General features: G+C 44.1%; 1 protein-coding gene across 1 annotated transcript in view; it reads left to right on the forward strand.

Moving 5' to 3' along the window:
• The window catches only part of LOC138570024 (serum paraoxonase/arylesterase 2-like), a 771,286-nt gene that overhangs the window by 344,762 nt on the left and 409,632 nt on the right, over positions 1 to 16,892 (forward strand). The window contains exon 3 of the mRNA XM_069648557.1: positions 11,980 to 12,035. Within this exon, the coding sequence (XP_069504658.1) occupies positions 11,980 to 12,035 (56 nt within the window). The remainder of the gene's footprint in view (positions 1 to 11,979; positions 12,036 to 16,892) is intronic.

Here is a 16,892-nt window from a genome sequence, read left to right on the forward strand (position 1 = left end):
GGGTTGACAGTGGTAGAGCCTTTGGGCTTGGTGATCCCACTGATATGTTGTGTTTCACGTAGTCAACCGGGTCGATCACCCTGCCCATAACGTTTAGCTTGTACCTTTTTTGTCATGAACTGAGTGTCTATTTCCTTTGATTAGTCCTAACAGTGCTCTGTCGTGTGTTTTCCGGTACTGATTTTCTAGGACCCAAAGTTCTCAGTGTCCCCTAGTTTCCTTCTAACAGTTTTTAGAATGCCAGATGTTGAAGCAATCATTACCCTGCAAAACCATACCTTGAATTTTTCCCATATTGTGGTGAATTTGTCGACCAAGCCCTCGTTTTCTGTGAAGAATTATTCAATGTCAATTCTAAGCGTTTATGCCAGGGATTCATCTGGCAGTGCGGACGGGGTCATCCTCCATGTGCGGGTAGGTCTAGGTGAGTGTGTTTGTCGTATTTCAAATGTCACGGGTGAGTGGTCTGACCATGTCCGTGGTAGTATCGTGGTTTTGTGTACACTGCCTGCCCAGTTCTCAGACAGGAGCCATAAATCTATCCTAGAGCGTGCGTTGTATATGGTGGAGTAATAGGTATATTCAGTTTTCAAAGGGTGATGTATATGCCAGATGTCGACTAGTCCGAATTGGATCATGACCTGTTTGATGGCAAGGGAAGCTTTGGTAGTAATTCTGTGCTTGGTACTAGATCTGTCCATGGCCAAGTCTAGTGTGTTGAAGTCACCCTCCTCCCCCATATTATTGGGATATCGGGATTCTGGCCTATTAGAGATGCTATTTTGATATAGAATGTGGGGTCATCCGTGTTAGGGCCATATGTGTTTACTAGGGTTAACGGTTTGTTATTGATCATAACCGACACTATGACGTATCTGCCCTCTGGGTCGATGTGTACCAATCCAACCTTAAATTCAACATTCTTATGTATCATTATTACCACTCCCCTCACCTGTGACGTGTAGTTTGTGTAGAATATATTGTTCCCCCATTTCGGCGCCATGTGTTTGTGTGTAAATTCCAGTGCATGGGTTTCTTGTAACATTATTATGTTAGGTGTATGTCGTTCTAAATATGCCCAGATCTTCCTCATTTTTATCAGTTAATTCAGACCTCTTACGTTCCACGATATCATTCTAAGGTGGACCGACATGTTGCTCTGCGGTCTCATATATCATTATGTTATCTTCGTTGCCCTCTTCCGACAACATCAAATAGATTTTCCAACTTTCCCCTCCAAACCTTCTGGGCTAACCATGGCCTAGTCTACATGAGCATTAAACAACAACATCCATTCCCACCCTTATTATCCCTCCCCCCTCTCCCACCATCAACCCCAACTCGATGATGTGACCTTTGGTAACTTTTGGATACACTCTGGGGGTCATGTTAGGTGCCTTAGCCGACCTCTGTGCTCGACGTGTCCAGAGTTGTGTTTATCAATCGCCATCGCCCTTGCTGTGTGCCAAGGCCAAGCAGAGTTGTCTGGTCATCACAAAATTCCCTTCAGTCATTGTCATCCATGCAGTCCATTTTGTAATTTTGCAGTGCATTTGGCTCCAGTCGAGGTTATCGAGGGGGTACGGGTATTGATGTTTGCACGTATGTCAGTGCCTTTGCAGGATTGTCAAAGAAATGGGCTCTCCCCCTGTGTTGTATCCTCATTCTGGTGGGAAACATCAGAGAGTATGGCACCTTTCGGGCTCGAAGCATGCGTTTTACCTCTTCATAGGACCTTCTTTGTGTTTGTACACTAATTGCAAAATCAGGGTATATGTGAATAGTATTACATTTGAATTGTAGAGTGCCCTTCTCTCTCGCAAGCTGAAGAATTGTGTATCTGTCCCTGTAACTTAATAGGCAGGCAATTATTGTTCTTGGTGGAGATCCTGGAGGAGGGGGTGGTGCAAGGTTCGGTGTGCCCTCTCAACCACCAATTGTGAGGATAGTTTGGAGTGGACGAACATATCTTTCAGGAGGTTCTCAACAAACAGTTCCATGGTGCCTTTACACGCCGCTTCGGGACTCCCCACCATTCGGATGTTGTTGCGCCTCGATCTTGATTCCAAATCTTTGCATTTATTCATCATTTTCTCAAGTTCAGTTTATATGGCGTTTAGAGCTTGATCATGGCGCTGTAGTGTGTCTTTGTTTGTGCTTATTGATGCATGCACTTTCTTTTTCTACCTTCGCTTACAGGGACCCTATTTTGCCCACTATATCATCCAGTTTAACATTGATGGCTAGGAAGCTGTTTTGCATTGTTTGTAGTAAATGGTCTTCCCTGGAGCTGCCATCGCTACCCTCCACAGATGAGGGGCTAGAAAGTGGGGGAGTGGTAGTTGCTGCCGGTCTAGGGCCAGTGAAAGAGTCTGTTGGGCCCTTCTTTTTGATTTTGTTATCACCTTTTGTCATGGTGTATCCCTGTCGGGAGGTCTGGTGTGAATTCGCTTCTGCAGATATTTCTCAGGTGCTAATTAGTTTTCTGGTCCTCAATGGGAGTTCAGTGAAGTTTCTATTGTCCGGTGCTTCGGCTGTGCGCAGCGGGGTGAGCCCCATTATGAGCCAGTTATTGTTGTGAACTGATGCAGGGGCAGCCCCGGGGCCCGCGCGGGCGGTTTGTGGAGATGGTGTATTATGGTGGGGGCTATGCCCGTAACCCTCCTGATATCTCCAGTGGGATGTCCGTAGCCTGGTACATATGTTGCGGTATTGGTAGTGATTTTGCAGCATGGACCGGTCTCTACAATGGGTTTGCGAGCTCTCAGTCCGATTGTAGAGTTGTCTGGTTCATATAGTTCAGATAACAGTGATTGTATGGGCCGTTGTGGATATATTCAGGGTCAGGCGCGGTTTGTTGGTTGTCGGTTTCAGTTGTGGGCTGGTAATGTATGTATGGTGCGACCAGTTGCTGTTCTTATTGCACTGGTGATTTGCGCTGGTGTTCACTAGCCCAGGCAGCCCATGGGCCGTGTCACGTTAGGCCTGTTGATCTTGTTTGGGCTTCGCACTACACTGCATTTAGTGTGTAGTGTACTTCCTGTGCGCTTATGTCGGTTCATTCAGCAGTCCATGTAGGAGCACAGGAAGGCAGTGTGGGCCTGGCGCGATTAGTTCTCCATAAACCATAAACTGCTATGGGCAGACTTCGTTATCTGTCCCGCTGAGGCTAGTAACAATTTATCGTGTGGTCTGTTGGCCGTATTATGGAGCCTTTCAGTCTGTAGGGTTGCGCAGCATATGCCTGAGCAACATGGGGGTCTCGTGGCATCCGGAATATGCCCGCTCAGTGCACAAGTTCACCTCTGTTTCTGCCACTACCGCTGGTGTAACATTGGAGCAGGGTATTTGTATTCACCCCAGGTGTTTACTTGTAGTGTCTATGCAGCAATGTTTTGCTTTACTGTTCCAGCTCATGCAGCTAACACTGTCCAGGGAGCCCTGTGGTATATTAAGGAGCACTGTTGGGCTCGGGTATCAGACCGGCCTTTATCGGTTTTGTGGCATATAAGATAGGCTGTGAATGAAATGGCATGCGCATCCTTACCTTGTCGCACCGTTCTGCTTTCACCGTGTGTCTCAGCATTCATTACTAGTGTTCGTCGCAGGGGTCTGGTAGCAGCTTTCTGTATTCTCTGCTCGTGATGTGGTGGGTGTTTATTCACCTCGATCGGCCTATATGGGCCGCGCATTCTTTACTCCCGTCTCTCTCCTCCGGTTTTAGGAGCAATTTGCTTTCCTCGTTTAGAGGGCCATCTGCATGCTAATTCCCAGTGGGACGAATTTTGTTGGATTGCTGGAGCAATCGCGGTCAGGATGCACTCCGGTTGTGGCCAAAGTGGGCCACAGCGGTAGCACACTTGTTGCGAGGGATCACTGCACAGCCACCTGCTGGGCCACAAGCCGACAAGCTTGGCTTCCCGGCTTCCCGGCCTCTACACGGGGTCTCAGATGGACAGAGTGGTCTTCCCGGAGCAGTATTGACGAGGCTCACTGATCGACCATCCGTGCTCTCAGTGCAGTTCGTCTCACTCGGCTTCCCTCTGCTGGCTCGGCAGGAACAGGCTCCTACCTCCCCCTTGGTCGTGGCGTTGTCTCGGCTGGCACCAGCGCTGCCAGAAACAGCTGTGGATGTTGCTGTAGCTAGCGGTTTCAACCCCTGCTTCGGTAAGCAAGTGCCCAATTGGTTCCTATGCTTGTTTGGTTTCTTAAAAACTAAATTTCTTGTCTGGGGACGGCGAATATTGTACAGGATTAATGGTGGACACAGAGCTCCACTTTTAGGCGGCCATTACGTTCCGCTGCTCAACAGCGCCCCCCACATTCAGAATTTCTAATACAAGAGGACTACCCAGGGGCTGTGTGTCAGGGAACATATACTGTTTCACAAATGTGTTAATAACAAATACATAGACAACATCCAATGTGCCTTACTGGCTTCATCTTCTAATGCTAGCACAGCTTACTCCAAATTACCATGAAAATACAGGAAATGTGAAATTTATTTTGGATTCAGCTGAAGTCTATGGACTTGTGCTTTTAAGATGAAAGTACTGTCAATAAGTTCAGGGTCTGGTGGATCTGTGAAGTGCATTCTTAATAGAAGAGAGCGTGATCAGGCTTCATGCTTGCCCTTGAAAGCAGGGTTATTTTTTGGGCACCACACTCTTAGAGGCTTGAGGATTCACAGGGCACAAACCACACATAATTGTACTCTTTGTGATGTCTTCGATGAAGGCACATTGGGCAAAAAGGTTGGTGAAACATTAGAGGACAAGCAAGAATATAAGGTGGATCTTGCCAGAGTCACTTTAGGATTTTAAAGTAAAACAGTTGCCACTTATCCTCATTTGGGATCTACCTACCAAATCACTCATTCTTTATCCTTAGCATTGCCTTGTGGTTCACTACTCAGTGCTGTAACCGCACCGAATTATGGTCCCTCCTTAACCCCGTGAATGCCCATAAGTAATCGGTTCCATGTAAAAATGTCCCAGCAGAAATGTTTCCTGACAAAATGTTGCTGTTTTCTGTGGAGACATTATTACAAGGTGAGCAGGGGACATACCCGCAACCCGTCCCCATACATAATTACAATAAGCATCCCTAGTTGTATGACAATGGCATGTTTTCTTCTCTGAAAATTGTTGTGGGCAATGTAAACATGTGTTGATAGGAAGGAAAAGTGTGTGTCTTTTTCTGTAGACCTAAAAAGATGTCTGATATTGTGCACAGCAATTACACTTGTGCAAATAGGATCAAACGCCAGTGACTGAGATGTCTAAAATATGGATTCTGACAGGACTCGACACAGATTGTTTGGTGAAGCTAATGGTGTTTTTTTTTTAAATCAGGAAATAGTTTTGTTATGTGAAAGTGATTGTATATGTCTAACTTTTACTTTAGTGTGAAGATGGTGACGTAATGGAAGTTTCAATGTTTGAGGTAATCCTCTCCAGCAATGTTAACTGGTTTCAAATAACAATACTTGATACATGTTGTTTACTCTACTTTGTAAGAAGTTAGAAGCAATACTTCTGTGGGTTAAGTGAGCTCTATCCCTGTGTGCATGAGCAGAAGTTCTGTAAAGATGGAAGAGAGATACTGGTCGTACTATTCAAGCGACCAGTGGAGACTTGTTCTGCCAGGTGAGAGCATCAAACTGAATCTAGTTGGAGCAAAGTAAGAGTTGAAAACCAGACCGAGGTATGAAAAACATTTTACTTTTGCAGGTTCAAGTACAGAGCAAGTGATGCCTGTAGCCATGGCTATATTTGGGACCCAGAATGTGTTTGATAATCATACTGACTCCCTCTATTTAGGGAGTGGGTTGCCACACACATGCATCACAATTGACATGCATGCCTCTAGTAGAACAAGGAAGTGAGGAAAGACGTATAACTTTGGTACCAAAATCCTCTGGGGTTTGAAGTATTGAAGAGGTACATGATCCTCCTATGAGAGAGGAAAAGGATAAATCAAGGATACTGTTGCATGCCAGGGAGGAGAGGACAGAATGGATCACCTTACTGTGAGCGTACAGGTTACCATCCTTAGCCTCGGGATTCCCATGTCTGTCCAGGGGAGAGCAATCAGCACTGGTCCAGTTTTCTTTGTCAAGTGAAAGCCAGTCAGAAAGGAGTCTAGAAAGCCAATGCATTCCTTCATATCCCTAAAATGGAATGATGTGGAGAGCTTCCTGGTCTTATTGTGTAGTGGTGGTCGGGAAATTGGTAAAAGGTTGGAGAACACAGCTTTGTCCAAACTAGGCTTCACCAGCAGAACAAGCATAGTTTACTTCATGGTTTTAAGACACACCTCAAGATAAAGGAAAAAAAAGGCAGAATCTCAGCATATACTTGGGTGGAGAAATACTAGTTGTATTAAACTAACTGAAGACCCACAATTCTGAAGAGGTGCCCATATTTGTCCAGGGAAGTACTTGTCCTGATTTTACAGCCAAGAGAGGCTTAAACTGACCAGTCCAAGAGAAAGTAACCAAAGCTTGTATCAAGGGATCAGAAGAAGAAATGTCCAGAGGGCCCTTAAGGAAGAATGCATTGTGCAAAGGAGTTGCAGAGATTTTGCCTCCAGAAAAGAGGAAATGTCCTCAAATGGAGAGGGGGACACAATATTGACACACATACTAGAAGTAGGGAAAAAAGTGTGGAGCACCTTGGAGATGTTTGACAAATTACCCTTAACATATTAATGCATTTTGTGAGTGTAAAGAAGAGTTTGCATGCATTATAAGTGGAGAGTGTGGGAAGATAAATAGTACAAGAAATTGTTCTGTGATTGGACCATAACCGCTTGATAGAAGATGAAGAAACCATTAGACTAGACAATGTTACAAAATTAGTCATGGCTGTGACCACAGACTTAACAGCTGAAACCACAAATTTGGATGTTAGCTATAATTTGTATTTATATATTGAAAATTGGTTCTATACAAACCCTTGCCACACAAGTACATATAAGTTAATGTGTCAAACTGACTGGTGGTGGGAAGGTGGTAAGGCGATGGAAACAGTAAATGTGGTCAAAACAAGTCCGACTTCATTTTTTTGTTGAGGCTTACAGCACTCTTAGGCTCCATCATGGGATAGATGATGTTTCTTAAGACTGATCATGCACCCACTCATTGTTGGAATTACTTTAATTATGTGGGAAGTTACAGTGATGGGGAGACTGGAAGGGGAAGGCTAGAACAGGGGAGAATGCACATATTGTGGGGGACAGTTACATTGATGATTGTGTAAGGGGGTGGATACTAGGAGATAGATTAATCCAGGTAGGGAGGGGCTAGCCCATGGATGGCTTGAAAACAAGGAAGAGGAATTTGAAAAGAGGAGTAATTATGCTTAGATACCACGCCACTTGAAAGTGTAATGTGAAGGTGAATGAGGGTTGTGAACATTTTTTGTGTGTACTGGTAGCAAAGTTGAATGACTTGTTGAGAGGAGCAAATGAGTGGAGGGGGTGTACCACAAGGATGTTCTAGCAGCTATCAAATTAGCTAGGGTCATTTTGGAAATGCGTGTTTTAGTAGAGTAAAGGTGAGATGGGGATACATTTTAAGGATGCTCGGAAGGTTAAGCCAGGCAGCCATAGCAATATTGGTGATTAAGTGCTGAAATTTCACGTCACTGACATAATGAATGCTCAGATTCGTAGCATAGAGGAATGGCATAGGACAGTTAGGTCACTTCTGTTTGAGAAGCATTGAACCTCAAGCACTGGAGCACCATCAAGTGAGGCGTAGGAGATAGCCAGTTAGTGATGTAAGAGGACATCCTCGGGTCAAGGAGAGGAAGGATACGATTTGAGTGTCAGTACCACAAAAGATAAAATGAGCATCACAGGATGAGACGAGTTTCCTTAAAGATAAAGGGCCTCATTACGACCCAGGCGGTAAGTTACCGCCTGGGCCGTGACTTTACCACCATGGCGTAAACTATGTTTACGCCATGGTGGTTGGCGGACTTACCGCCCCATTCCGACCTTGGCGGGCGGTAAGTCCCCAATCCCCATTTACCCTTCCCCATTCCCATTTTTGCCCCATAGGGCATAATGGGAGTGGGGAAGGCGTTAATTACGCCACCGTAAATTACGGTGGCGTAATTAACTCCATGGTCCCTTAGCGCCATGGATTTTAACACCTGCTAAAAGCAGGTGTTAAAAGCGCCATGGCGCTAAGGGACCTCGTACTCAGGCGGTAAGGGTCGGCGCTGTTAACGCTGCCGTAAACCCCTTACCGCCTGGGTCGTAATGAGGCCCAAAGTGTACAGTATGAAAGGGCGGGAAAGGACAGACCCTTTCATTACTCATATTGGGTTGGTGTGGTAGAGGAGGTCTATGAGCTCCAGGAAAGTGTAGATGAACGGCCATCCAAGTAGGATGTCAGCCAATCAAACCAAGATCCGAGAGAGTCCGAAGGACAGGGACATGCTGAACTGTGTAAAATAAAGAAGATATTCAGTAGAATGAGAATATATGACAAATGGCAGTTGTGAGTCCTATTGAGGGATTTAGAAACATATATAAGTATTGTCTATGTATAATGTCTGCTGCGGAACCCAAATTGGAGGTGGTCACTTAGGTGGTTTGCTGTCATATAGTGAGTGATGTAGTTGAACCGAAATGTTCAGTAACTTTGGCCTAGAGTGGAAGGCGAGCAGCTGGTTGATAATTGGCTGGGTTGTTTAGGGTCAGAGCCTGTTTCTTCAACTGTGAAACGGGATGGGAATGTAGAGGAGCAGCTGCATGCCTGTGCAGGAAATCCCGCCCCCTAGCTATATGTTAGAAGCCTGAGATCGTGCCATGTCTAACACCAGAAGGTGTGACCATACCACTGCGAGTATTCGAAAGAAGGTACCCTCTGAGAAAGTGCTATAAAATGTATCCCCGAAGAGACGATAATATGAGGGAGGAACTCCCTGAAGGAATATGAAAAGGGTCAAAAAGAGGAGCTGGTAACGTCACGAAAGACGAGCGTGATGCACTGAGAATACTGGCTGAAGAGAATGCATGAATCTTACAGAAACTGAAGATGAAGTTAAGAATCGAGTAAACTTTCATATACGAAAATAAGATTGTACGTGTGTGAAGCACTACAGAAGATGCAAGCTGTTCAATAACTGTACAGATGCTGTAACTCAAGTAGATTAAGTAATCTTAGAAGCTGGCTATATGTAGTGAATAGACTGCAGGCGAAGCCGCCATTGTATAGTAACTGGACATCAGTGTCATGAATTTAGTAAGCCAGGACCCATGGAGAGAAAAGGCGAGAACTGTGTTGCAGCAATAATAAGCTGAGATCATGGAAACTAATGGCGAGGCTGTCTGGCCTGGTACCAAAGCTGAAGCAGCCAATGTCAGTTATCTATTCCTGAAGGCAGTAAACGTGTGAAGCTGAATCACCCCTTTTTAAGGTGCAAAGAAAGAACACCAAGCGTGGCAAGTTTTATTCATGTAAGACATTTAAATGCTGCCAAATGGACCAAATTGTGGTCTCCAGTCACGTGAGCCAAGGATGGAAATAAAGTTGAGCGTGGAGTCCTAGAACAACAATAGTGAGTGCTCGCACTCCCATATATTCCCAGAGACGAGAATACTTTTCAAGGCCAAGCTCAAAGATAATCTTCATGGTAGAAGGCATGGTCGATGAGAGATGTTGTGCAAATTGGGGGGGGGGGGTAAAGTCAAAACCACCTCCTGGCACCTGGGTTTGAGCTTATGTGCTGCTAAGTGAGCGAATGTTCCAGACATGGCATGAGTGTGCCAACCAATAATAGAGGGCCATATAATGAAGGGCCTTATAGTTTGAAGACCAATGATCTACTGTGTACTTAATAGTGTTGAAGATTACATGTTTTTGAGGTAGGCATAAGTTGTCCAACTGACAGTAGATAGCCAATCACAATCCCAGCCCTTATAGAAAGTATACTAAGATGTTCCCTCATAGGTTGTCTATTATTTGCCATGTAGTATGACGTCACGTCTGATGTATTTTTTGCATATAAGGATGTTTTTATGACAAATGCATTAAAAGCTTGAGCGAACGTCCGTTGACGTCTGTTGTAATGCCCTATTTTAGAGGATTGTTAATAAAAAAGCACCTTTGCCATCTTCCTGAGTTGGTTCGAGAGTTTTTCTGTATCCCCATCCATTGCATGCATGATACCCAAAGGGCCATATGCTCAGGAAGATACCAGATGAAATCAAAAGGTTGAAGGGAGGTGAGAAGTAGAAGCATTTTCTGGGTACTAGCTCCCTAACAGAGCATCCCTGGGTATTGGTGCCACTTTCTTCCAGATCAATCCTGGTGGTTTCCCACAAGTGTCAGAGGAGAAGTTGGGGTGGTTTGAAGAGATTGCAGGAAGTCTCCAAAAGAAATATGGATGTCAGTAGAATTGCATAGCAGCTGACAAGATTGCAGTGAGCAAAGAGATAAGGATTTCCTCTACATGGTTTGGAGTTATTACAGATTTGGAACTATGGTTAACCATGTCTCTGAAAAAAAATAAGATTATTGTCAAAAGCAATGCGAAAGAGGAATAGGTGATATTTGACTAGGGCATAGGCATGCACACTTTGGCTCTGCAGATGCTTTGGATTGCAACAGCTCTACCTACCATAGGCAATGGTGTGGGACCATGGGAGTTCAAAACATCTGGAGAGCTGCAGGTTGAAGAACCCTGAACTAGCGAGTGACAATTGATCATTGAACAGGATAATGATGCTGGGGGGTCTGCAATGCATCTGGATTCATTCATTAGGTGCTGGGCCAGAATGATTTCTGTATGCAAAATACCCAGCATATGAATGGAAAATGCACCTGCAAGCAACAGAGGGGCCTTATAAACCCTGAGGACAGGTGTGAACATGAGTACTTGACCTCCAGACACAAGTTTGTACCCTTGTCTGTGCTGTTAACAACACCAAGGGCAATTTTTAGGTATGTATGTTCTTTCCCAGTCCTTTTTATGAAATGATTCAGGCTTGTGGACCTTGAGTGTGCCTTTAGTGCCATAGAATTCCTCACCATCACTTTTCTGCTGGCTCCTATGTGAGGGGCATTAGGTCAAAGCACCTGACTGTCATCTGCTGTGTGTGCTGCTACTCGACAGAAGGCTCATCTGAAAGCAACAAGTCTCATGAGCAAGGAAATTGAGAGGCATTAAAATAACAATCCAGCAATGGCACCAATTATCCCATATTAGTACCTTGCGCGGGACAATCAGATTGTAACAATCGATCTGATTGGCCCTCACCGAGTCAATACCAGCCTGAATAAGATTAAGCTGCATCCTTTCCACACGCCGCGTCATCTCAAAGTTACATCACTTTCTCCGACTGGTTACCATGGGAAGGTAGAAGGGACTATGTTCTGTCGCTTTGCTCCATTCCATGGCAGCCATTTTAATTGTTTAGACATCTTTTTCATGGTCACCATGCAAAAGGGGAAGGCACTACGTGTTGTCCCTTCTCCCTGATCCATGGTGGCCATTGTTTTTTGTATAACGGTTTCCTCGCAGTTTCTCAACTAGAGAAATAATTTGATTAGTGCCCTGGTACAACATGCGTGCCGGGGTACTAATCGCAATAGAACCTGAAGAGGGGAGCATTATGGGTCTGGTAACGCCCTGGGCTTAGGTTAAAGCCCTCTCTTTGCTCTGGCTTGTAACACATGCCCCGGGACATTACCAGACGATAATGCCCCCCCTCGGGTTCTATTGCTTTAGTTTGAACTACCTCAATACCTCAATAGGTGACCTCTGTGACAGCAATCTATTTGTTATATGCACTATACACACATTTCCACTTGTTATGTGTAAAATATGTAGGCTTTCTACGGACCTCAGCTATTCTATTCATAGTAGGACAGCTCAAGAATACACATGACTATAAAGCTTTACAATATATGTAAAGATTTTGTTTAAAAGAATTTAACGTAATTTTCTTTTTATGTTCTAGAGGGTGGATCTGAAGATATTGAGATTTTGCCTAGTGGACTGGCTTTCATTAGTTCCGTAAGTGTTCCTTCCTTTGCCTTGTAAGAAATTGGAAATACAGCATTATTGAGTTTTGGATATATATTTTACATGTATAAAACATTATGTGACCATTTAAACAAACCTTTTTTTATCCTACTATGAAAAGAATATAATCACATTTGTATCGAGTCTGTCATAATTTGGTTACATAGCGTCATATTTAAATTCCATTGGTTTCCCATCCCAAAAATTATCCAACTAAACTGGAGTGCCATCTATATGTATTTTGCACCGATTTCTGCAATTATTGCCCCAAACACCTTAGTGTTCCTGGACCTCTCACCTGCACAGCCCAAAACTGCTGGATGGATTTGCGCAAAAAAAGGAACAAGCCAGGCACAAAGCACCGAAATTTGGCACAAATTTGTCCAGTGGTATTTTAAAAATGTGTTGCAGAGCGGGGTTCCCCTGTACCCAAAAATGTAGTTATATCTCTCATGATATATTGCTGTTCCCAAGCTTTTTCAGTTCTGAAAGTCGGCTATTACGCAAGTCAATCGACATTGTAAAGTGCCCTAAAATGATATTAAGGGTATAAATTAGGGAGTTTTGCGGGTAGGGAGCATGTGGACAATGCAAGGAAGGATGATTGGTGAAGGTTTGGGGCTTGCAGATAACGGAGTGTTTCTTTTTTTGGTATTTTGCAGAGATCGAGAAGGGGCGCAAACAGGAAAAAGAAAGAGTAAATACTTGCAAACTATGATACATTGAGATGCAGTAAACAGTGTTGTTGTTAATTAGGGGAAGATTAGTATTTCAAGTTAATTTAGGATTTTTTTGTTTAAATTATGTATTAAACATGCTTTCTAAATTAACATACTATGGGCCTCATCACGACTTTGGTGGTAACCCTTAAATCCGGCGGTCGCGCTATTACCGCCAGATTTAAGAGTCCACCAAATCAGGCCTTCGGCAGATTTCACCCCAGCTCTTGGCTGGGGGGAAATCCGCTGAAAATACACGCTATTACCGCCGGCGGGAAATCCGCCGGCGGTAAGAGCGCAAATTTTCCCCATTGAGCCCAATGGGGAATGGGCATTCCCGAATGGGCTCAATGGGGAATGGGGAATAACATTCCCGCCAAACTCGTGATCCAACGCTATTAGCGCCGGGGAGTTCGGCGGTAGGGCTAATAAAGTAAAAGGTACATTTTTATTTTTCATTTTTTTTATTATGTTCATGGAAGGTGTCCTAGCCAATCAGGATGCTTGGAACGTGGGCTGTATTCGATGCTTTAAGCCTGAATTATGAGCAGTCTGAGTGCTGCTGGACAGCTCCCCTTCCCCCTGCGCGTGCGGATGCTAAGGGTGTTATATGTGATCTTGTGGTGTGGAACTGTGACGTGCCAGACCTTTAGAAGTTTGTTATACTGTTGATGATGTCACGGTCAGTGTGTTTTTTAAAGTTAAACATGCTTAGCACTTGTATGGTGGTAACAGTGTTTAATAAAAAAAAATAGAACAAATATATGACATTATGTTGTGGCGCTGTGCCGTGACAAACCTTCAGAAGTCTGTTTCTCTTGATGACGTCGCAGTCATTATCAGAGGACATGGTTTTCAGGAACTAGGGTGTGGCGCTGAGGTGAGCCGCAAGGTAAGTGTGTTTTTTTCAATTAAACACCCGCAGCACTTGCATGTTGCCAAGGTTTTTAACAAAAAAAAGAAGCATTGGAAATTCCAACAGTGTGGGCTTTTGTGTAGGCATGGGAAAGGCACTTGCCAGGCACACACGTAGTGGTATTAACTGGCCATTGATTTTAGCAGGTGCAAAATGGTACGAGCGCCTGAGCATCTAGTAAGGGGCAAAAAGTAAGTGCCTGGCAAAAACTTAATACGTATGCACAAGCCAAAACTGTTGGCTTTACCAACGCTTGTTTTTAACAGAACTTCAGTGAAGGACATGCAGAGTGCTTATAAATCATTGGCTGAAGGCAGGCCTGGTAAGACATTTTTATCATGCAAGTAGCGGGTTTAAAACTTCAATTAAGTCATTAACTCTCAGAAGACTACTTGAGAAAAAACATGGCGGGCACTTGAGTGCAGGTTGATGGTAAAGCTTGAATAAAGCAAGCTCAAAGAGTTGCCATGAGGAGGTTCTTTGGGAAGGGGAGGGGCAGGAATGGGTGGGAATGGCCATAGGGATTAGCATGGACAGTCAATGGTTTGGCACATAACTAAACAATATCTAAAGCCTGTGTGTCCCTCCTCATAGGCCATCCCTCCCTATCTGTACACCAATACAATAGTTTTACTCCAACTTAAAAATGACCTTGCAGTGTGGAGCTTCGCCTTGCTGTATTATCTGAAGTCTGTTTCTCTGTTGATGATGTCACAGTCATGAACAAAGAACGTGGATTTCAGGAACTGGGGCGTGGTGCAGAAGTATGCTGCAAAGTACATTTCTTTGTAAAATTAAAAGACCCTTAGCACCTGCGTAGGAAACTACACAGGTGTTAATAGCGATATAATAGACCTGTCCACCAAAGAATACAACATGCATAAAAAGGGGCAGTTATAGAAGTCAATGTATCAACATATGACAGACAACGTAATGTCATTATAACAAATCAAATGGTAGGCTAAGACAGGTAGCCTGCAAGGGGCAAAAATGCAAAAATACACTTTCTTGTTTTGAGGACACAGTAATGTAGCGACTAGGACTAGAGTAGCTAAAGTTGTAATTGTTTTACTGCCAGGGTTTGAAGTCAGCATTCCACTACACATTTTGGAATACGACTCCCATTTATCCCCACCAGTGCCTATGCTGGGTAGGGCTAGTGGAAGTTGTAATATTAAACCTCTGGAGATCAAAAGCTTGCAGCCTTATCCTATATTGCATCTAAATTGTGAAGTGCTATGTGCAAAAAACACTTTATGCAGTTCCCCAAACATTATTTACAATACTTGATAAATGTTTTCAGATATTCATAAAAGACGACGGGGTATATTGCATTTGAGCTATGTGTTCAGATACATTCCAAAATGTTTCACCATGGCTGGTACTTACCAGTGAGGTTACTGAGGAGGTTGCATGTGATGTCCTGTCTGATTTCACATATGATGTTAGCACTTATGGCTTTTGATATGTCCTATGTGGCTAGGGAGTATGGTTAAGTGGAAGAGCTGTACGTGTAGCAAGTATTGTCGAGGGAGGACACTCCTTGGCCTATATTCAGTGTTTGGTCGGAGTCAACGTACATGTGAATGTCAGGGTGCGTGTGCATGAAAATGTGGCCTATCAGTGGAAATTACATGATGTCTGGCACAGTGCAAAGCCAATGCTAATGCCAATGCACATGTGTAACATACTGGAAAATGTACATGTGTGGGAAGTTTACCCGGGTACTTCGCCATACCACAGCAACAGCATTTTTAAGTGCAAACCCCAACACAGCTAAATCCACCCTTATTTGCAGAAACATGCTTTTTAAATGTTGCATCTTTCCATTCTTTCTTACACGCATGATCTTCTGTACCAGTGATGTCACTCATGATGCCATATTGATGCCATATGTTATATCATCAGTGTTGTAATTTGTGATGTCATTAGTGTGCTCAGGGGCCGTCCAATGGGGGCATAACAGTTAAGGTGGCGCAGCTTCATCATCTGTCGTATTTCAGATACTGATATCTGTCGTACGACAGATGCTGAATGTTTTGTTGCATTAAAATGGCACTTTAACCTCCCGTCAACAAAAGTTGATCACCGAATTTCAAGGGTTTTGTTACATTAGATTGTTCCACCTTAATGTTGTCTCAACTAAAGACTTTTTACTGAATTTTCATGGCTTTTGTTGCACTGAACGTACTCACTGTATCTGTCCCTTAACTAAATTTCAGCATCCAACGTTAATGGCTTCATAGTTTAAAAAATGTTTACTTTGGTCGTGTTTTGAACAGCTTTTAACATGGCGTTTTCCAATAAGAAAAAATATATATTTTTCAGCCCAAATATCTTAAAATGTGCTGCTTTGTTTTTCCCAATTAATGTTTTAAATATATCTGTATATTATGCATGTCCAGAATGAGCTTGCATTTTTCATACTGTGACAGGGCCAGCATTGTGGCCCTGTAAAGGAGGGGTGAGCCCGAACCCAATACAGGTGCCTGAATGCAGGCAGGCCCCCTCCTTACCTGCAGAGACAGCAGCCAGCAGGCTGTAGTCTGATTGGGACAGTAACCCCAGGAAGCAGTGGATGCCGGCGGCTAGGCCGCAGAGAGCACCAACGCACCCAGAGACACGCCAGAGACTGTGGGGACATCCCTGTCAAGGGATGCCATGTACGCAACAATACCGGCCGGAGGATGCGGCAGTGGTCTACAAATAAAAATAAGTGGTGCCGCAGTCTGCACCCACAGGGTGCCACCACTATCCCACCAGGGATATTTTAAAAGGCCTTAAATAGACCTCTCCAAATTCCACCTCACATTGGCTGATCTGCATCTGATGAACCAGGACTGCGACTTACTTCTCCAAGATCTCAACACCACCCTCACAAACATCATCAACCGTAATACCCCAGTGAAGCAACTCATCCTCCAGCCTAAACCTTCCCCGTCCTGCTACACCCAAGAACTCAACTTCAACAAATGAACCATCATTAAGCAAAAATAAAATCGGTGACAATTCTGCAGCACATCTGACTCCACCCTGCTAAAGGAACTCCTTGCAGATGACTGATCACCACTGCCAAGGCCACGTACTACCAAAATACCATAGACAAATCCAACAATGAAAGCAGAGCCCTCTTAAAAGCCATTAAGCACTGCACCAACCATCTGTCTGACCCACTCTACCACACTGCATTGCAAAATCCACAGCCATCAAGTC

The sequence above is a fragment of the Ambystoma mexicanum genome, chromosome 2q (assembly GCF_040938575.1).
Source record: "Ambystoma mexicanum isolate Mex_15411 chromosome 2q, UKY_AmexF1_1, whole genome shotgun sequence".
Taxonomy (NCBI): Eukaryota; Metazoa; Chordata; class Amphibia; order Caudata; family Ambystomatidae; genus Ambystoma; species Ambystoma mexicanum.